General features: G+C 52.2%; 1 protein-coding gene across 1 annotated transcript in view; it reads left to right on the plus strand.

The window, feature by feature from the left end:
• The window catches only part of ASTN1 (astrotactin 1), a 177,457-nt gene extending 156,726 nt beyond the window's left edge, over positions 1–20,731 (plus strand). The window contains exons 20-23 of the mRNA XM_067532409.1: positions 7,423–7,558; positions 8,580–8,680; positions 10,361–10,544; positions 14,959–20,731. Of these exons, the coding sequence (XP_067388510.1) occupies positions 7,423–7,558; positions 8,580–8,680; positions 10,361–10,544; positions 14,959–15,193 (656 nt within the window). The 3' untranslated portion in view covers positions 15,194–20,731. The remainder of the gene's footprint in view (positions 1–7,422; positions 7,559–8,579; positions 8,681–10,360; positions 10,545–14,958) is intronic.
• The last annotated feature ends 1,548 nt before the right edge of the window (positions 20,732–22,279 follow it).

A 22,279-nucleotide genomic window follows, 5' to 3' on the forward strand; every position in this document is an offset into this window, starting at 1 on the left:
CGAGCCGTCCCGGTCTCCGTCGGCACCGAGTGTGTCGTCGGTGCGGAGCGCCCCCCCACCGGCACCGCTTTCGGCACCGCCGCGGGCCTCTAAAGTGGCCAAGAAGACGGCACGGCCTTCGGCCGCACCCAAGATCTCCCTCCGGCCCGCGCAGGGTGGAGGAAGTACGGAGACGCCCCAGCCAAGCGCCGTTGAGATTACTCCGGCACCGGGGTCTCCACGCGGGCTGCCTCCCCCGACTCCTGGTAGTGGGGGAGTGCACCTGCAAGGGCCGTCGACGCCGGAGGCGTTTACTGCGGCACGAGCCCTCATGGCCTTGCCCACGCCTCCGTCCCCCCCTCAGCCGAGGGACAAGGGACCCGCGTCTCGGGGCAAACCCGCGCTGGGTGGTCCCGGTGGTTGGAGACGCTCCCAATCTAAGTCTCCTGCCAGACGGTCACGGAGGGTGGAGAGCGTCGGCTCCCCTCCGAGCTCCGACTCTAGGTCGTCGAGCGACTCGGCACCGCGGCATCATGGGCGGTCCCGAGTCCGTCGCCGGAGCCGCAGATCCAGCTCCGATTCGAGCGGGGACTGGGATTCGGGCTCACGATCTACGGTGCGGAGCCCGTCCCGGCACCGATCGAGGTCACTGTCGGTCGTTTCGAGAGGCAGCGACTCACATCTGGCGGCACCGCCGATCCCGGCACCGACGCCTGCTTCGGCACTGTTGCCGGCTCCGGCACCGGTGCAACCGGCACCGATGATGGCACCGTTGCAACCGGCACCGATGATGGCACCGGCACCGACCTCGGGACGGCTGGACTCCCTTCAGCGTCACCATCGTTGGCACCGCTCTCGGTCTCGAGGGGGCAAGCGGCATCGCAAGTCCTCTCGCCGCAGGGGCAGGTTGGGTGCGTCGTCGTCGTCGTCCCCGTCCTCCTCTCATCGCTGGCACCGCAGACGTCGGCACCGGTCCACGTCGTCTTCATCGGACCGCTCCACGCGTCGGCGACATAAGCGACGCACGGGGGGCTCTGGTGACACTAGGGCGGTGCGGCTCCATCAGCCTTCCCTGCAGGCTGCGGGGTGGGCCCAGGGACCTTGGCAGTGGCCGTATTGGGGACCCTGGAATGCCTCTATGCCCCAGGGCTCGGTGTCACTGCACTCTGTGGTGGCCCCCCCAGTCCCCCCGGCCCCTAAGGTTCATGAGCAGGGTTCGGAGGACTCGGACCCTGGGGAGGGACCCTCTTCCGCACCCCTACCCTTCTCTTCCTCATCGTCACCGGATGAGGCAGCAGCAAGGGATCGTAAAGGGCCCCTGTTTGACTTCAGGGCCCACCAAGACCTCCTCAAGAGGGCTGCTGAGAACTTGGGCATGGAGTTTAAGCTCATGTCTGAGGAGGAGGACTCCCTCTTTGGGCCCTCGGGCTCTCTGGGACCCTCCCGGGCGACCTTGCCAGTGCATGACAATGTCATGAAGATAGCGAGGAAGCTGTGGCAGACCCCTTCCTCCCTGCCTTCCACCTCTAAGGGGGTGGAACGGAAATATTATGTCCCCAAGGAACCCTTTGAATTTCTGTACAGCCACCCTGCGCCCAGTTCTCTGGTGGTCGATGCGGCCAACCAGAGGGACCGTCAGGGGGGTCAGGGTAGCACCCCTAAGGACAAGGAGGGCCGTAAGCTGGACTTGTTCGGGAGGAAGATCTACTCTACTGCGGCGCTGCAGTTTAGAGTAGCGAACCACCAGGCCTTGTTTGGGAAGTATAATAAGAACCTGTGGGCCTCGATGCAGAGGTTTGCTTCCCAGCTGCCCCCTGACCAGGAGGCGGATTTTTCCACGGTTCTGCATGAAGGATCTGCGGTGGCTACCGCTGCGCTGCAGGCGGCTAGCGACGCGACTGACACAGCCAGTAGGGCAATGGCCTCGGCGGTGGTGATGCGCCGCTGCTCGTGGCTTCAAGCCTCTGGCCTCACTCAAGAGGTTCAGCAGGCTATCCAGGACTTGCCGTTTGATGGCCTGGGTCTGTTTTCGGAAAAGACAGACGACACGCTCCACGCTCTCAAGGATTCTCGGGCCACCCTGAAGTCTCTGGGGTTGTATACTCCTCAGGCCTCCAGGCAGCAGTCCAGACCGCAGGTCCAAGGGCAACCACCGCCCCCGCCCAAGCCGGCTCCTCGACCACCCCGCAGAGGAGGGGTCGTGAGCGCTACCGCGGTCCCAGCAGGGGAGGCCGCCAGGGGTCCTCTGCGAGGGGCCAGCATGGGCCTGCAAAAGGGGGTAATCAGGCTAATAAACGTTTTTGACCCAGAGCAGGAGGGTAGTACTCTTCCTTCTCTCTGGGATCCTGGTCGGCCGTTTGGGGACAGGCTTCGCCCTTTTCTTTCAGAATGGGAAGCCATCACTACGGACCGCTGGGTCCTGGAGGTGATTGCTAAAGGGTATGCCCTCCAGCTTACAACCTCCCCTCCCAACACCCCCCCAAGGCTGTCCCCCATTGGGGATCCGGCCTCGGTTCAGCTCCTGGTGCAGGAGATTGGGTCGCTCCTCACGTTGGGGGCAGTGGAGGAAGTCCCACTGGCCGAAGAGGGCAGGGGCTTTTATTCTAAGTATTTCTTAATCCCCAAGGCGAAGGGAGGCCTTAGGCCCATTCTGGACCTCCGTGGCCTAAATAGATATATTAGGCGAGTTAAGTTTCATATGGTCTCTCTCGCCACAATCATTCCGGTCCTTGACCCAGGGGATTGGTATGCCGCCCTGGACTTGAAGGATGCATACTTTCACATCTCGATATTACCGTCCCATAGGCGGTTTTTGAGGTTTGTGGTAGCGGGACACCATTATCAGTTTCGGTCCCTACCCTTTGGGCTCTCCTCAGCACCCAGGGTTTTTACTAAGTGCATGGCTGTGGTAGTAGCCCACCTGCGCCGTAAAGGTGTTCAAATCTTCCCTTACCTGGATGACTGGTTAATCAGGGGGAGGTCGAGTGCCCATGTGAGACATAGTCTGTTCCTCACACGCGACTTGTGTGCTAGACTGGGGCTGATTATCAATGAGCAAAAGTCCACACTCACTCCGGTTCAATGTATTGAGTTTATTGGAGCCAGGTTAGATGCAGTACAAGCCAGAGCCTTCCTGCCTCAAGCAAGATTTGAGGCGATGGCAGCCATAATATCGGATCTCCACTTGTCCCCCATGACGACAGCCAGGCACTGCCTGCAGCTGTTGGGACATATGGCGGCTTCTACATATGTAGTGAGACTGGCCCGATTGAGGCTTAGACCTCTCCAGGCGTGGTTGAATTCGGTGTATGTACCACACAGGCATTCTCTAACTAGAGTGGTCCTGGTTCCCCCACAGGTGCTGTCGTCCCTCGATTGGTGGAGGGACCCCAGGGAAGTGATGATGGGCGTCCCCTTCAGAGAGTTCACCCCATCTGTGACGCTCATCACAGACGCATCCGATCGGGGATGGGGAGCCCACATTTCTCACGATCAGGGCACCCAGGGGCTTTGGTCTCTGGAGGAGAGAGCTCTGCACATCAATGTGCGCGAGCTCAGAGCAGTCCGGTTGGCCTGCAGGGCCTTCCTCCCCTTCCTCAGGGGCAGAGTGGTCCCAAGTCCTTACGGACAATACGGCAGCCATGTTCTACATGAACAGGCAGGGGGGGGCACGCTCCTCGGCACTTTGCCAGGAAGCCATTCACCTCTGGAACTTCGCGGTGAGACACGGTTTTCATTTATCTGCCTCTCACCTCCCGGGGGTACGAAACAGCGAGGTGTACCGCCTCAGCAGAAGTTTTTCTCCCCACCACGAATGGTCCTTACACCAGGACATAGTGGCTTCCCTTTTCCAACGGTGGGGTTCTCCCCGTCTGGACCTGTTCGCTACAGCGGAGAACAGGAAATGCCCGAGGTTTTGCTCGCTCAGGGGTCGCGAGCCGGGCTCTCTGTCCGATGCCTTTTTGGTTCCCTGGACAGGGGAGTTAATGTATGCTTTTCCCCCTGTCCCGCTCCTGCCCCAAGTCCTCCTAAAAATCAAGAGGGACAGGGCGGACGTTATCCTGATTGCTCCAGCGTGGCCGAGGCAGCATTGGTACAGCATGCTGCTCGACCTCTCCATCACCGAACCGATTCCGCTACCCAGACGGTGCGACCTGATCTCCCAGGACCATGGGAGATTGTTGCACCCCGACCTGACCTCCCTCCACCTTACCGCCTGGAGACTTTGTGGCTGACGGAGGGAGAGAGAGCCTGTTCCATGCAGGTTCAACAGGTCCTCCTGGGCAGCAGGAAGCCGTCCACGCAAGTAACATACAAAGCTAAGTGGCGGAGGTTTTCGGGGTGGGCAGAAGCGAGAGGGTTACACCCTAGCATCTCCCCTATTCAGGCCATCCTGGAGTACTTACTGCAGCTTAAACTGCAGGGCCTGGCTTTGGCCTCCCTCAAGGTCCACCTGGCAGCCATCTCGGCCTTCCACCAACCCATGGAGGGCCGCTCCCTGTTTTCTCACCCTATGTCGGTGAGGTTCCTTAAGGGGGTGGAGAGGACTTTCCCTCAGGTGCGGGACCCGGTGCCACCCTGGGACCTCAACTTGGTCCTCAACGGGCTGATGGGTCACCCATTCGAGCCCTTGGCTACATGCTCCCTTCTACTCTTGTCATGGAAGGTGGCCTTCCTAGTGGCTATCACCTCGGCCAGAAGGGTCTCCGAACTGAGGGCGTTAACCTCGGAGCCCCCTACACGGTTTTTTATAAGGATAAGGTCCGGCTGAGGCCTCACCCGGCTTTTATGGCTAAGGTGGTGTCTCAGTTCCACTGTAACCAGGACATTTTCCTTCCTGTGTTCTTTCCCAAACCCCATGGGTCGGAGGAGGAAAGGAGGGGACATTCGCTGGACGTCAGGCGAGCCTTGGCCTTCTATCTCGAGAGGACCAAGCCTTTCCGGAAGTCGACACAGCTCTTCGTGGCTGTGGCGGATAGGATGAAGGGCTTGCCTGTCTCCACCCAGCGCATCTCCAAGTGGATTACTGCCTGCATTAAAGCATGCTATGAGCAGGCAGGAGTACCCCTCCCAGGGCCGGTGAGAGCACACTCCACTAGGGCCCAGGCCTCTTCTGCAGCCTTTCTAGAGAGGGTTCCCCTGCAGGACATCTGCAGGGCAGCGACCTGGTCGTCAGTCCATACGTTCACGTCGCATTACGCCATCGTGGAACAAGCAAGGGAAGACGCAGGGTTCGGCAGAGCCGTGCTGTCTAGAGCAGGTCACCGATAACTCCTACCCTCCTCCAAGGTACGGCTACGCAATCACCTACATTGGAATGCATATGAGCAATCACTCGAAGAGAGAAAACAAGGTTACTTACCAGTAACTGTTGTTCTTCGAGATGTGTTGCTCATATCCATTCCAAACCCACCCCCCGTCCCCGCTGTCGGAGTTGGCAGAAAGAAGGGACTGGGGACCCGCGCAGCCAGCAGCGCCCGTTATACCGCGACATGAGCGCGGCACTCCAGGGGGCACCTGAGCTGGCCATGCGGGGCTTGCTAGGGAAAAAAGTTCCAGGAATCTGTGCACGGGGCGCGCACACACCTACATTGGAATGGATATGAGCAACACATCTCGAAGAACAACAGTTACTGGTAAGTAACCTTGTTTTCTAGTAGATTGTTCCAGCCAAGAGGGCACATTGGCGACTTTATTCTGCTACATCTTCTAGCCCCACTGGGAGTCTGCCTGAACAAAGAAAAATGTATTTTAACACCTACACAGATGATCCATTTCACTGAAGCAACAGTGGACTCCACTGCAGCAAGAGCTTTCCTCCCTGTGGATGGATTTCAGCTACTGAATAATCGGATAGCACAGATTATTCGCAGCCCAAGGACTATGGTCAGGATGTGCCTTTCTTTTCTAGACCACGTAACCTCATGCACTTGTGTGACACTATCCGCCAGGCTTCATCTACTCTGCCTACAAGACTGGCTCCGGTCGGTCTATTCTCCAGACAAGGATCACATAAACACCAGGATGATCATTCGGACCAGGGTCATTGCCTCTCTTTACCCAGTGGTCGAACCTGGGTCAAGTGAAAGTGAGTGACCCTTTGTTACCTCTGCCCTCCAGTGCCACCATTGCAACAGACACATCCCTTAGAGTCAGGGTGCTCACCTGAACAACCATACCATACCTGCACCCACGGGAGGCCAGACCATATGTCAGTCTACTGGAATGGAGGGCAGTCCAAGTGACGTCGAACAACATCACCACAGTCTTTTACGTAATCAAACAGGGCTGAGCAAGATCTCTTCCCCTTTGCCTAGAAGCAATCAGGCTTAGGAACTCGTGCAGCAGAAACCGCATCATTATCCAACCATTATCGTTATCCATTATACCTCCCATGTGTTCAAAACTCTTCAGCAGACAACCTGAGCAGACACTTCTCTGGGGACCACCAGCTGGACATTATACAGCTCTGTCCTGAGTAAGATATTCACTCAATGGAGAACACCTCTATGTGATCTCTTTGTCTCCCAACAGAACAGGAAGCTGCCCTGGTACTACTCCAGAGGAGCTATGGCTCAGGGCTCCTACAGTGATGCTTTCCTGTTGTCATGGACAAGCAATCTCAGATATGCCTTCCCTCCTATTCCCTTGTTACCACAGGTCTTGAGGAAGATCCTTCAAGACAGGTCCAGAGTTATTCTCCTAGCACCCAATTGTCCCAGACAGATACCCAGAGTTCCTGAGGATGTCAATCCGTTCTCCTATCAGGATCCTCCCCTTTCCAGATCTCCTTACTCAGGGAAGGGGTAGAGTAAGACACCCCAATCCAGACCCACTCCACCACACGGCCTGGTGTTTGCGGGGGCATCAGAACTAGAACAATCTTGCGTGGCGTCCATCTAAGCTATTCTTATTCAAAGTAGGAAAGACTCAATTAGAAGCCACTACCTTACTACAGACAATTCTTTCCAGGTGTCTGGCTGGTGAGTCTTGCCCACATGCTATAGGTTTAGCTGATTGCCATATTTGGGGTCAGGAAGGGATTTCCCCCAGGGCAGATTGGCAGAGACCCTGGGGGGGGGGGGTTCGCCTTCCTCTGCAGCATGGGGCACTTGCTGGTGGATTCTCCGGTGGATTCTCTGTACCTGGAAGTCTTTAAACCATTATTTGAGGACTTCAATAACTCAGGCATAGATTAGGGGTCTATTACAGGAGTGGGTGGGTGAGGTTCTGTGGCCTGCGTTGTGCCGGAAGTCAGGCTGGATGATCATAATGGTCCCTTCTGATCTTAGAGTCTATGAGACACATTGTAAAGCAGGAGGATGAGTCCATTATTAGCCTCTCCTCATCTCCCTCTCCCATCTTCCCTGGCTTAGGTTCTGGGACATGGGATGGGAAGATAATTGCCTAAAATCTCCTTTTTTTTCCCCCCTCTTTCCCTAGAGACGGTGCTGAGTTTCGTGGATGACATCATCTCCGGAGCCAAATCCCCCTGCGCGATGCCAGCACAAGTACCCGACAAGCTATCCACCACCATCTCCTTGATCATTCGCTGCCTGGAGCCGGACACCACCTACACGTGAGTGACGCTACCTCTAATTGGCTGTGCCTGACCTTGTGAGTCACAGTGCCACTTCTGATTGGCTACTCCTAAGTTTTCACCTCATCTTTTGTGGGGGGAATGGAGAGCAGGAGTGTTCATTCTCTGCCCCTTACATGGCAAGCACCGTCCTGCTGGTCAGTGCTGGATGTGCTCCTGGAACTATGTACGAATATTAAATTATCATCACTGCCTTGCTGGCTGAGCTGGCGAAGGCTGTACACTCAGCTTTACAGTATTTCCCTGTCTGTGATGCAATAACTTTTCAATGCCGTGTTCAATCAAGTCCAGAAAATGTTCAAGACCTCAAGGGCCAGAATCCTATTGATTTTGGGGAAGATGGGAAAACCAAAATGGGGGGAAATGGAGGGAGCCCCTACCAGCTGATACAGCGGTTGTCTGAAGATCAAAGAACTGGTTGATGGCACCCCTTAATGCCTTCCAGCATAACAATAACAATATCCCATCCCATCTCATCTCTGCCTTGCCTCCTGCTAGAGTTTAACAGCCTCAATGATTTATCTCCCAGACAGAAAGAACAATGGTGGCACGAGGAGCATGGGAGGGCACGTAGGAGAAGACGGCACTTGGAACCCCTCACGGGGAAAAGAGGGCAGACAAAGCCCTTGGCATGCGCGGGACGGAGGAATGAGGGGAAATTGGGAAAAGAGCAGTTGGCATGGGCAGAGGAAGAATGGGAAACCCTGGTATGGGAGGAGGTAATGAGGGGCACACAGAGCGCATGGATGAAGGCATCCCTGAAATAGAGGTTGTGAGGGGCAAAGTGCCCTTAGTTGGTTTCTTATCCCTCAGGTGCATCAGTGGAGGGGAGAATCCAGGCACAGCAGTGCGTGGGTCTGTTATTTCCTAGGCTGTTCATTGCATATGTTGCTCCTGACAGGAATCTACTATGTGCACATGCGAGTGTGAGCTCTGGAGCCCCCCATCAGTCCGCTGTCCCTGTGCTGTGATAACATCTTCCCTCTCCCCCCTTCCCCAGGTTCACAATTTGGGGAGTGGATAACACAGGGAGACGCTCCAGGTCAAGTGATGTGACGGTCAAGACCCCCTGCCCGGTGGTAGATGATGTGAAGGCTCAAGGTAACAATGGGGGTGCTGGAGAGGGGTGTTGCTCTCCCCCAAGCAAAGCCCTGGTCTGACATGCTGGACCTCATTGTGCTGGGTTGTGGGGCAGGCGATGGAGCCTGATTAAACAGAACCCAGAATGGGAGCACTCCACTATTTTTTTTAGTGGGGCTAGTTGAAGAGATACGCCCAGGCCACACCTTAGCTGTGAACGGCCCTGAAGTTGGGTGGAATCCAGGCCCTGATCTAGACTGGTTGCTTATGGCATCTCTGTAACGGGCGCCCCTTAAACTCCAGAACTGAACACCCCCAAAACTGTGGTGGTGTTTGGATCTGGATCTAAGCATCTCATATCTAGGCTGTCCCTAGTTATCTGGTTGGTTCAGACTGTAAGATTCTTGGAGTCAGAACTTTAGCCCAGATCCTCGATGGGAGCTAGGCACCTAAACCTCTTCGGAGTCATCTCTGTCCATGCCTACCAAAACACTGATAAATCGTGATGAGACTGATGCTTCCTCTTGGGGCTCTGTGCATCTGCTCTCAAAGGTTATGGAGACTTGGGACACACGTGGTGGAATCACTGCCTGAGGTTCAAAGGCTATTTCTCTGCTGTCCTTACTGGGACAGAACCTTGTTAGAGACTGTGGAAATTAGGTCAATACATCTAGTTTGCGCAGGGGGAATTAATGTGTTTGTTTAAAAATAACATCTCATTCCGCTTGGATGGGAGGTGATTGGGAGCATTGTTCCGAGGGGGGGACAGGATGACTGGTGTCGGGGTGACAGCCCTACCGTGTGAATAAATCAGTTCAGATCCCACTCAGCAATAATCAAGGCATTCCCACACAATGGCTGTCAGTTAGGTGGCCTCTCTCATGAGAGGGATCTGAGCCTCGTTCCCATTAGTACAGTAATCATTTGCTGTGCCGATAGACAGCGTCTTTCATCTACGGTTCTCAGACTGCGGTATCTTGCCCCAAAACCCAGCACCAGAGCCAACAGTAATGGGAAGCCTTACTCACTAGAGAGGCCAGGGTGTGAATGGTTGCAGGAACTATGAATTCTATGATTCTAACTGTAGCTGGAGTCTATCCGGGTTAGGATTGAGGCTGGTGGAGGGGTGAGCAGGTGGAAACTTGCCTTGTCGTTGGTTGTTCAGGCTGATGGTGAAGGTCCCAAAGAGTTAGACACAATTATTTTTTTTTTACTAGCCATAGACATCATCATAATAAGAGAGAGCCCACGAGCTATGACAGGAATAGAAACCTTCCTACATCAGAGCATAAACCAGCCCCTGATTGATGGGGGTTAGGAGGAATCTTCAACTTAGTGCTGGTTGTTTCGTAATTGCCTGTTGCAGGGTTCCTTGCACTTTCCTCTAAAGCAGCTGGCATTGGCTGCTGTCAGAGACATGCTACTGAACTAGAGGGATCACAGGTCTGATCCAGTCTGGGAAATCTTATACGTTCCACTGACCCTACTTTAGCATATGACCTGGTGACACGGTATAAATTACAGGAGGATTACAGGTATAAATTACAGGAGGGAGGAAATCCTGGCCCAATGCAAGTAATTGCTCTGGATTGCAGTGGGTCCAGGATTTTGCGCAAGGGCTCTTTACTCAATATTGGACCTGGTTTGCTGTTACGTTTCCTTCCTCCCTGTTAAACGTGCCCTTTCTGTCATCCTGTCCAGAAATAGCAGACAAGATCTACAATCTCTTCAATGGCTACACCAGCGGCAAGGAGCAACAGACAGCCTACAACACCCTCCTGGACCTGGGCTCGCCCAGCCTGCACCGGGTCCTCTACCACTACAACCAGCACTACGAGAGCTTCGGGGAGTTCACCTGGCGGTGTGAGGATGAATTAGGACCCAGGTAAGCCAGATAGCCATGCTGACTAGTGTGGCAGCTCTGTCTGACCAACACACCCCTGATACTTCATTATCATTGGGAAGGTTAGATTTGGCAAATTGTGTTACTGTGGCCCCTATAGGCCCAAAATGAGATCTAGGGACTCATTGTGCTAGGCACTGTACAGACAGATGGGGAAGCCTGCAATCTTAACAGAAAAGGCAGAGACCTACCATGACTTACAGCCAAGCTGGGCATGGGAATTCCACCATCTTTCCCCATTCTGCCCCCAGATTTCTCTGCAGCTTGGCCAGAGCTGTTTTCACACAGTGCAGAAGCAGAGACAGTGGGAAGAAAGGGCAGCCAGGAGACCTGCTCCCCCCCTTGTATTGTGGCAACAGTTGCTGCCAGGGAAAAACTGAATGTTGTGACAAAAATAAATGCCGTGGCTTTCCAGCACTAGTTCCAGGCTAGTGGGGAATGAAATGTGCTTCAGCAAAAAAGCCCAAGTAGTGCATGCTATAACACAGAGTGGGATGGAAGGGGACAAAGAGGCAGTGATTTTCCTGAGGGAGGAATGGATTTTTTTCAGTTCATTGGCACTTCTGAAAAATCAAAGGAAAAAAGTTGGTATTGTGGTGAACTGAAAATGGAATTTTTCAGTGAATCAAAGTTAAAAAATAAATTTTTGACTCAAATGAAGTTTCAACTTTGAGCATTTTTAAAGGTTTTGTTTTAAAAACAGTTAAAGGGGACTTTGGTTCAAAATGGTCTTTTGTTCCTAAAATAAATCAATGTTTTGTTTCAAAACATTTCAACAACAAAAATTAGTTGTTTTTTTCTTACCCAAACCATTTGGCGAAATCAACACCAATTTGCAAAACATTTTGGGGCCATCGAATCTGCATTTTTCCCTGAGAAAAGGTGCAGAGTGAAAAATTTCAGCCAGGTCCAGTTGGGACATCTTCCACCTGGCTATTCTGCACATTGGAAATGAGCTCAAACGTGAAGTCATTTTAAATGTTGCACATACCTCATACATCCACACAAACAGCACCACACATACAACAGATAGTGCAAGCTAAGATCATCTTTCAGCTTTTCTCAGCTTGTTTGACTTGACTCCCTTGCCCTGGGACAAATCTAGCTCCAGTGTAATTCCACTGAAGGTGGAGGAGTTACATCCAGGAATGAATTTGGGCAAGCAGTTTCCTCCTATAGGTCCTGAAGGTCCATAGGTCCCGAAGGTCCATAGGTCCCGAACTCTGATTGCCTGAGTTAAAATCTGGATGAAGTCAAACATTCTTCTGCACCTTTGTACTGCTGTCTCGTTGCTGGCCTATCTCGATTCAAAAGCTCTCCCCCCTGAATCTCACCCCTCTTTCTGTTCCTGACAAGAGCAAGAGAGAGCTGTAGGTTCAGGCTGAAAAGCACTGTCAGAGCTATGGAGAAGAGGAAGAGTGGAAATGTGCACTTCCCCATACCTCATTAGCTCTAACCGTAGCCTCCCCCACCACTGACGAAGGCCAAGCTAAACATCTTCTTTCCATGAGCACCTGCGCTATGAAAGCAGCTAGCACGGGGGGAGCCTGGTAACCATATAGCTGGAGTGAATCTGTGTTGAAGTCAAGGGCCTTGCACTGCTGATCTGGCCCAAAGGAAGATTGTCACCATTGAGGATCAGACAATAGTTGGGGTTGGTCCAGCTTTGAGCAGGAGGTTGGATTAGATGACCTCCTGAGGTCCCTTCCAAACCTAATCTTCTGTGATGCTATGAATAGGTTTGAGTTACTGACCGCACTGCTCCTGTGCCCCAGGGAGCACTCGGATATGGGGTGGGGAGTGCAGGTGATATTTGCACTGCTACCCTTCCCAGGAAGGATGGCTTCAGGTGGGCCTAGGGCTTCATAGGATGTGTTTGTAGAGAATACAGAAACATAGGATGAGGTTGACTATTCCAGCCCACCCTTGCCAACTTGACCCTTGTTGGCGTGACCACCTGAGCTGGGAGAAGAAGGAAGATCAATATAAAATCCACGAGACGAGGGACTTTGCCAGGCCCCATAGAGTCGAATCCTTGAGAGTACTGAGTCCAGGAGATTACGTGGGGGTGAGTGATTCTCAGGAAAGGAGACAGGACAGGGATGTGCCAGAACCCTTTGAGAGCAGGACACTGGGGTCAGGGTGAATGCACGACTGTATTTGATGTTTCCACAGACTCTTAACCCTCTCCTAGCTACTCTGAATAATGGCTCTAAGTATTCACAGTGCATTCCCTGACTGCCCAGCCCGGCCCCCTTTCACTGGCTGGTGCACCCCACGTTGGAGGCATGTGCTTCTGTGAGGGCAGCTGATTGTTGGGAACTCGACTAAACCCAGAGAGGCGACCTCGTCACAGAGCCAATACCAGAACCGGCGCTGATTATCTGCCTCTTCGGCGTTCTCAGCAGCGGGGCAAAGACGGGAACTCCCCTGTTGCCCCTTGGGGTGGTCTGCTAGCTCATAGTGGAGGTAAACCAGCATGGTGTGGAGCAAAATATACAGGAGCATTTCAGTCGTCAGGGCTGGCAGGGGTCAGCACTGAATTCACCCACCCTTTTTGGTTTGAATTTCAAAGAGGTGAGGGGGAGGATGTGCACGTGCCATGAAATGACGCCATTTCTGATTAAGTGTTTGCAGCTCGTGCCAGGGGAAAGGAATGTCAAGGCAGCTGCAGAGGTTGCTGGTGATGACAAAGCTTGGAAGCCAGGCCTCTTATTGATCCTCTGCTAGGGTGAAGCACACTGGGTGGTGGTGACAGGACAGATCACTGGCAGATGACATGATTTAGCCACCAGAGTGTTGGTTTGGCTGCCCTCCGGCGCTCCTTGGGTGTCCTGGATCCAAACCCAGACCTCTGTGACTCCTGGGCGAGGTGTCAGGAGTTAGCACCTTCCATTGGGCAGTGGTGGCCCTGGGCATGCTCTTTCAGAATGTGCTTGTCAGTTCTTGGCCACATGGCTTGCAATGACGGAAAAGGCAGCAGTGTTGGTAAAGCAAGAGATGTGGGGCTAGAAAAGCGCTCATTCCCGCCCACCCCATGGAGGCACACAGAGTACAGTTAGCCAAACACCTGCTCTAGGGAAGAACCGGCACGCAGGGACAGTGGGTGTTAGGCCCTGATCCAGAGCCGGCTGAAGTTCATGGGCCTCTCTCCACTTCTGTGGGCTTTGGATCAGGCCATTAGTGACTAAAGGCTTCGTATTGTAGGGGGCTCAGCCTCCTGGGAAGTGTTGAGTTCCTGCAGCGCTGGCCAAGGGCTCGTTGCCTCCCAAGGGGCATCAACTTGCTAGTCCGGGCCTAAGGGGAGGGCATGTAGGGGACTGGTAACCAGCGAGGTAGCTGGCTTAAAATCAGCCCGTGTCAGTAGCAACCCTCTGAGGCCTGCGCGATGGCCAGTGAGGAGAGAGTAGTGGGAGGAGCGGCAGCCTAGGGGGCCAGCCTTTATTCCGCCTGCTCTCACGGCCAAGCCGGAGAGTAGTTGGCAGCTCCGGAATGGCTCCCAAAGCCCCCTGACACCTGGCCTCTCTGTGGCAAGTGGGAGATCCCGGTGCCACAGGGATTGCAGCTCCTCTTCTGGTCCCTCCCCAGCCTCCTGCGTAGGTTCTGACCACGTGTTTCCTCCTCCTCTGCTCTACACACACCCTAACCACAGCCCACAAAGCCGTCAGACTGCCTTGGCCTGGTGTTGGCCAAGATGGCTGCCCATCAGACCAGGAGCAGGATGCTCAATAAGGAGCTTTCCTCTGACTGTGGGGCCTGGCTATTTCATCTATCCAGGCCCAGTTTCTTTGGGTGGTGCCCCCACAGCTCCTTGGGCTCCTTCCCGACGCAATGGACACTGTCCTGTGTTTTCTGCTCAGTGTCCCCAGCCAGGGCACTCGCTCCAAACTTTGGATCTCCCTTCCCGGTTTATTGGGGGCTGTCCCACAGACTCCGTTCTTTCCTAGGATTTTTGTCCTATGTGGGTTAGGTCCACCCTGGGAGAATTCCAGCAGCTCTGCACTCAGCTCTCCGCAGTACAAAAGGCTGTTCAGGATGAGGGGGCTGAGACGGGGACTGAGGCACGTCAGCTGGACTGCAAGCCGCCTGCACTCCGGGGGGTGGGGGGGGGTGGGGACCCACTTCACTTTTCATCCTCAGCATTGACACTGGTCCTCGCACCCCCTTGGGTGGGAGACCTTGCTTTCATGGGGCATGGCGATTTAGGCTGACCAGGTGACTTCATCTGCCACAGGACTATTATTCTCTCTTTCTCCCGAGCCTTTTCGTGGTCTGTTTAAACCTTTCCTGCTTTTCTCTTTTTACACCCTCTCTCTGCTATTCCCACCATCTCTCCTTCCCCTGTCTTTCCTCTTGTCCCACCACCTCTCTGGCTTCTCCTATGCCCTGTCTGCAGGAAGGCCGGCCTCATTCTCTCCCAGCTGGTGGATCTCAGCGGCTGGTGTAGCAGCCTCCTTCAGGAGCCCAAGATCAGCCTCCAGCGCACCTCCCTCAGGTATCTTGCCTGCCGCTACAGTGAGATCAAGCCCTACGGACTCAACTGGTCAGAGCTGAGTCGGGACCTCAAGAAGACATGCGAAGAGCAAGCGCTGAGTGTCCTCTATAACGACTATGGAGACAAATACAATTGAGGGGTTGAGGAACCGCGCTCAGGCCCCTAAGAGGCAAGCGGAAGCAAAGAGTATTTGTGGGAATTTTATAAATGGATCTGCAGGAGATCAATCAACTCTTTAAAGACAAAACTTAAACCAGGGAGGGCAGCTGCTGCTCTTGGCAGGATTTACCCGGGATTAGACTCTTCTTCAACACAGCCAATAACCTTTCTAGTTGGAGGTCTCATGAGACTCAGTGTTTTGTGTTTTGCTCATTTTACCAGGAGGTTCCTTGGACTGTGTAGGTGAACTCATACTCCAGAATGAAAGATACACTTTTAAAGGGTCCAGCCATTTCTCTCAGTCCCCCCACCCCCAAATCCCCATGCAGGATGAGTCTCAGTTTCCGAAGAGAACAAATTCAGAATAAGAGAGGCCAGACAGGAGGACTCTCCTATGCGGAGATAATAACCCAGCTGCAAAATGAACATCAGGTCTGGAACAGCAGAAACAGGGCCTCAGCATCAGATTTAACTCTTTTCCCCACAAGGATCCAGGTCCGAGATTAGATTGAAATAAAAAAAATTGCTGCAGGGGTAAAGCACAAATTCCGGACTGCAATAGCAATAATCTTCAAACCATCACAGGGCAAGGAGGGCTTGCATGCCGCCCATCCCCTTCCTCCCCATCATTCCTTGCTTATTACACTGAGACCCTGATCTTGGCTCTGTGCTGGGATCCTGCAAAGTCCTTCCAGCTTGTAGTTGGCCCAAAATGGCCTGTCCCTCTATGGTCACTGCTGCTGCCCTGTTAACCTCAATGTACTTTTCACTGGACCAAATTTGTGGGAAGCAAGTCTCCCTTTTTTGGCACAGTAACAGCTGCTAAGCAATGCGGGGTTTGGGTAGAGCTCTAGCTAAAATGTACACGCTTCGGGAGCATTTACCAGCCAGCCCAACTTCCCTGGTACCAAGCTTCAAACCATGGCATAGCATCAGCTTCAAAGGTGGCACACAGCGTAATCAGTAGGGTTTGGGGAAGGGAGGGAAGAGGAACCCATGGGATTGTTCCCATTTTGCAGCAAGGTTGTCTCCTTATCTTAGGATCCCTCTCTACTCAGCAGAAAACGAACGCCACCTTCAGTGTGGAATGCATCCCTGGGGAAAGCCATGAACACACGCCTGGGAGCGGCTTAACAAACGCTTTGCTACCTGTGGAAGAGCTGTGCAGTCCAACCCTTGGGAGATCCCTTCTCCAAACCTGACCTGTGGCTTAGTCTTTCATGAAAAATGAAGCACCATTATCAAGGCCGGCATTTGAAAAGCAACTTTCAGTCGAACACCCAAAATGAATAAGAGCAATTCCCACCCCCTCCCTCAGGATAGGGCTTCTCTAACCCCCTTTGATTGTTCTTTCTGGCCACAGCTCACTACAGTGTTTGTTGAGGTAACTGCAACGTGAGCGGCTCGCCCCTGAGGGGCCTGACATGCGACTCGAGCTGTGTTTGTACAGCCCTTGCTGCACAAGAATTCATGCCATTGCAGCAAGGCTCTCCACCTCTACTTAGAGTCACAGCTTTGCTGTTTAAACTCCTGTTAGCACTGCACAACCTAGGTGGTTATGGGAGGCTGGGTTTAGTTCAATTCCGGTTCATTGGCAGAATGGATCTTTATTACCAGTGATGATAGGAGGGGGAGGAAGAGCTCTGCTTGACTCCCCACTCCCAGAGTGAGGCTACAGAGGAGGCAGGTAGAGAAAACATCTTTAATCTTGCCAGCTGACAACCTTTGATTTGAAACAACTGACAGACAAAACAGGGGGCCCCACGATGGAATGTTTATAGCAGCTTTCGAAGTAGAATCTCCTTTTAATATTTTGGTGCTGGCAGAAGCCATCTCAGCCTACACATTATGCTTTCCTGACAACCTTCTTTGCTCCCACTAAGTGCCAAGGACACACAGCTGTTTGTTTCGTATCTAGGTTGACATTAAATAGCTCTGGTCCACAGTCAACGGCGTTACCTAACAGTATTTGCATATCAGCAACCACCATGCCCTGAGAATTTGCACATTAGACATCGGTCAGCTCTCCTTGTGACCTTTTTCAGATTGGCAGATGCAAGATAAAGTCCCCCAGGTATGACAGAAGCATTCTAACCTATTGCCAGTTGTGTAGTCAAATCTGGCATCAGGATAGCTGACTTAGACTGGTGAGTCAATGAGAACAAACAGTACAGCTACAGCATTGAGCAAGTGTAACAACTGGGCAGTAAATGCCGCCAACACGTGTCTCCATGCACAAGAACGTCTGCTGTGTGCAACAAAGCAATGGAATCCATCTGGAGTCCACACAGCACTTTTCATTCTCTCCATCACAAAGGTCTTAGATCCTTGATGGCCTCTCAGCTGCCTCCAGCAGTAGCCACTCCTTGATGCTTTACAGGAAGTTAAATGCCTCCCACGATGCACTTGCCCAGCTACACAAAGCTGGGGAAACAGGAGAACGTTTTAGCAGCTCCAGGGTGGCTTACACCCTAGCCATGAAGGCTGATTTCTGTTACAAAGTTATCTCCACTTGCATAGTCTCAGCTGTTATTTAAAAAAAAAAAAAAAAAACCAACCTAAAATAACCCTGGCCCTGGTATCGTAATCCTGCTTAGTTATTTGTCTCCCTGACTCTCAGGGTCAGTGCAGGTATCTCAAGGCACTTTACAAAGCAATGATATGCTAGATGCCAGGAGTGCAGTAACCTTGAAGACAGATAGGGCACTCATTGGTACACTCAGCCATAATTCACACATAGCCCTGGATATTAAATCTGGGTTCCATGAGAAGGAATCTTGGCCAAGGCACCTTGGTTTATCCTCTTACTCTTTTTAGCAAATGCCAGGACAGTTTTGGATTTATAGGGGCAGCCCCTGTGGGCTGGGTGAAAGGGACTTTAGCTTGATGCCGTCTCTGAGGGACTCCTGAATATATCCTTCTTTGGCCCAGAAGCAAGTTTGTTGCTTACCAAACAATACCCCATATGTGGCATTTCTAGTAAATAGAGACTTTTCCTCCTTGTAGCAGACTGATCCCCCTTTTATCGCTTCCCAGGTGCAGCAGCATAGAAGGTATGAGACAGGCTTTGTCAGCCTCGATGGGGGGATTCTGCCAAGAATCCCAGGCATCTGTCAGACACCAGGCACGTGCATCTGCCTAGGTTACTGATTTGTCCCACCCAAGATTTATGACTGGGCTTCACAGCCATTTCCATATTGCTTCAGCTCTTGGCATCTCAAACTACTGGCAGCATAAGCTGATGACATCAGAGAGCCCGGCCAGGCAGCCCTGTCTTGCCAAGAACCCCCTGTCTTATCACAGAGATGGCAAAGACCTAATTGGTTATCCAGTCCAAACGCTAGCCAGTACAGGATTATCTCTAGTACTGGTGTCCACTCTCTGCTTTGTCCAGTTCACTTTTTCAAGGCCTAAGGAGCTGGGGTTTCTAGCAGACATCAATGCTTAGCCTCAGAGAGGAACGTTCGCGTCCAAGTGTCACATACCACACTGCAACACCACCTTCCGCCCAGCTTCCAGCGGTTGGGGACCTCATGAACAGTTGGTCCTGCTTTAGTTATTTGCATTGCAGGCGCACCACAGTGTTCTGCCCTAGGAACGTTTATTTGTAGTGCACTAGCCTCTGGATGCACCAACCGAGATGGGGGGCCTCCATTTTGCTGGCTTCTGAACACACACAAGGCAGGCGCTTACAATCTAAGGAGACGATGAGTGAAAGGGGAATTGACTTGCCTGCCCAATGTCACATAGTAGGACGGTAGCAGACCCACAGCTAGAACCCGGCTCTCCAGACTCCCAGTCAGGCCCTACTCGCTGCACTATGCCACCTACCTGCGGTGCTGGACAGAAGCGGGAGTTTCACTCCGGTACTATAATGATTTCACTAGCCACCATTGCCAGGCCTGGCCTTTCCAGATGGAGAGCAACAAGGGAGCCAACAGTGCCTCCTGCTGGTAAAGGATTTGGTGAGACGGCCTTGGATCCCAATGACAATTGCTGCTCTCCTAGAACCCTAGGATTAGACGGGCCCACAAGGGTCATCTAGTTTAACCCCCTGCCAGGATGCAGGATTTGTTATGTCTAAACCATCCAGGACAGGTGGCTATCCCAGCCTCCTCTTGGAAACCTCCAGTGAAGGAGCTGCCACGCCTCCCTAGAGTGTCTGTTCCAGTGTCCTGCTGTTCTTAGTTACAGTGAGGAATTGTTTCCTGAGATTTCCCGACCTCTTCCTGGCCTTACACTGATGAGAACACAAGCTGACGTGAGCAGCTGGCGGAGGACAGACTGCCATAGAAAGCCATCTTTTGAGGTTTTCTGTTCCCTTTATTCTCATGCTTCTGGGTTCCTTGCTGGGATCTTGACCCTACTTTATGGTTGCTAATCCTGAATTAACGCTTCAACAGATTCTTAAAGCCTTGGATCATTTAAAACGAGACCTGGTTGTGTATTAGTGTCCTGGCACCAAAACAAGAGGTTGCAATTGCGATTACACGTGACCTGCTCACGAATGCCAGGAGTCACCCATTGATTTCCATGGAGACCATTGGCTTCTGGGGCGTTTCTGTACACCAGCTGGAAGTCTGGCCCCAGATGTGCCAGGGTCCGGATTCACAAGAGTACTTAGGTGCTGTGCTTCCATTTAAATCAATGGGCATTTGGTGCCTAAATCCCTTTGTGAATCTGGTCCATAGTCACGTATAACATTTGCTTGTGGAGGAACATATTACTTCTAGCTGGGTTTTATCAACAGCTGTGGTAGGTGTGCGGAAAATGGCATGAACAAAGTATTAACCGTTAGAAAGCTGGCATTTTCCATCCTGCCGACCAAATGAATGCTTGAGGATGTTTTTGTATGATTGAGGCCACAATCTCCCCCTCCCATTTTTTTCCTCCTGAATTAATGGCAGAAGATCCACATGATATGAACCTCTGCATTAGTTTCTTGGCTGTAGCTGTACTGCTGTAATAGCATTAATACCTTTTACTTGTCGTGCAATTATTTAACATGAAGACGGTTTGGGCCTTTTTTTTTATTGACTACAATTCTTGTTCCTTGATGTTCTATTAGAATTCTGTAATGTTTTACTACTGTAGATTGAAAGTTGTGGGGGGGGGGGGGGGGGGGGGGGGGGGGGAAGCGGGAGACAAAGCAAAACCGTAAGGAATGACAGTATTATTTTAAAAGGTTTTAAAAAAATAATCATTGTAACACTGTAAAAATTCAGATGAAAATTTAACTGACTATTAAACAGAGCCGTTAGTAAGCTGTGGGTTTGACCGACTGGAATATTTGTTTATAGTTTTGAGCCCATTGATGTCACTTTTGGCATGAAATGAAGTGTTCAGACTAACTTCCTTGCCTTTGAACTCCATTCCCTCCTCACACAAGTTTGCCATGAGCCTGTCTGTTCACCAGATTAAGCACCTCCTTCACCAATCAATAAACAAAGCAAGACCAATAGCTCCCCTCTAGGCAAAGTCACTGCAGCACACACAGAGAGTTAGCTACCTATTTGCCCTGCAGTACTTGAATTATAGGTGAATACCTGGCACTGCCTGAAAAAGGAACAGTACAGGTGTGGGTAAGGAATTGGTTGCTAGTCTCTTGGCAGTTATACTGATCTACACTAGCCAACATCAGTGCCAATTTGCAGCAAATGTGGATTTGGCCCTGAGTGTGTGGTACAAGTCTGCAAATGTTTCCACAGGGTGTGTGATTTCCCATCCAGAAAAACAGTAAACTAGCAGTGGTGACTGTGTCAGGTTTATAACACTAAGGAAATGTATCCTATTTAGTACACATATGATGGAAAATCATTTAAATCCTTGCTTCACAGCCCATTTGATAGGTCTGTTTTGACTATCTTTATTGCAGCCTGGGTCTAGCTAGCCTCCTTGCATCACAGGGATGCGTCACACCCCAGAGGTCCCCTGCTTTTGACCAAGTGATCAAAAGCTTACTTCTGATCCAGCCTACCTTAAGGTCTGAAGTCAGTTTTCTTTCTCCTGAGGCATCCGACAGTGCTTATCCCCAATCAACAGTGCCAACCATTGGCTCCTACACTAGACCACAAGGGTGCTAGTCAGGTGGGCCAGGATCCAAAAAAGGGACTCAGGTCCTGGATGTTGAGCACTGCAATGTCTAACTTTGAGATGCCTGGAAAAATCACAGCCCAACACTATAATCCACAGAGCCTGAGTGAGGGGCCTAGTACCCTATAAAACAAATGGGGAGAGAGAGGGGCCTTAGATAGGTGCGATCCCAGCAGGCCAGGTGAGGAGCTGCCTACAGTAGCCAATGAGAGACACCCACAAGGGCGTGTGTCCTAAGCCCCCTCCCACTCCCCACGGAGTTTGGTGCCTAAGTCTGGGCTGCAGGGAGGCAGGTGCTGGTCTCTGCTAGCGAATGACATCCAGGAACCCATTGGCTGGGGTCTGGAGGTTTAGGCACCTACAGTTTCTTGCAAAAAGGAGTTAGGCACCTGTCCCCGTCCCGCAACAAGATGTGGCAGGAGTGGGAAGTGGTTGTTTTATAACTTGTAGCCCTGTGGTTATCCCTCCCACCTAGGATGTGGGAGACCTAGGTTCAAATCCTACCTGCCTACTGCCTCTTGAGGAGAAGAGAGACTCTTATTCAAATCCTGCTGTTCAGGAGAGGGCTAAGGATGCGGTGATGAAGGGATCCCTCAGTCTGTCCTGTTGAAGTTGTTCCTCTTTGGATAAATACTTAGAGTCTTCAGGTCAGGAGAAGATTTTGTAGCCAGGTGGTTGATGCACCCACTGGGGAGGTGGGAGATGCAGGGTCCACTCCTCCTGCTTTAATCATCCTTTCACTATGTAGGCGTAGAGGAACAGCATCACCAGGAGAGCCTGAGGGCGGCCCACAGTTGGGGGTGTAGGGTGCTCGCCTGTGAGGTGGGAGATGCCTCTCCATTGGGCAGAGGGGAGAATTGAACCAGCGGTGGCCATGTCTCTGCTGAGTGCTCTATAAGGGATGAGATGGGCAGCAGCAGTGCTGCTGCCACCCGCCATGTTTTGAATGAGTTCCCGTGCTGTAGGTGGT

Source organism: Emydura macquarii, unplaced genomic scaffold (assembly GCF_026122565.2).
Source record: "Emydura macquarii macquarii isolate MOO-44397 ecotype Brisbane River unplaced genomic scaffold, CSIRO-AGI_Emac_v2 contig_3287, whole genome shotgun sequence".
In the NCBI taxonomy this organism is placed as follows: Eukaryota; Metazoa; Chordata; order Testudines; family Chelidae; genus Emydura; species Emydura macquarii.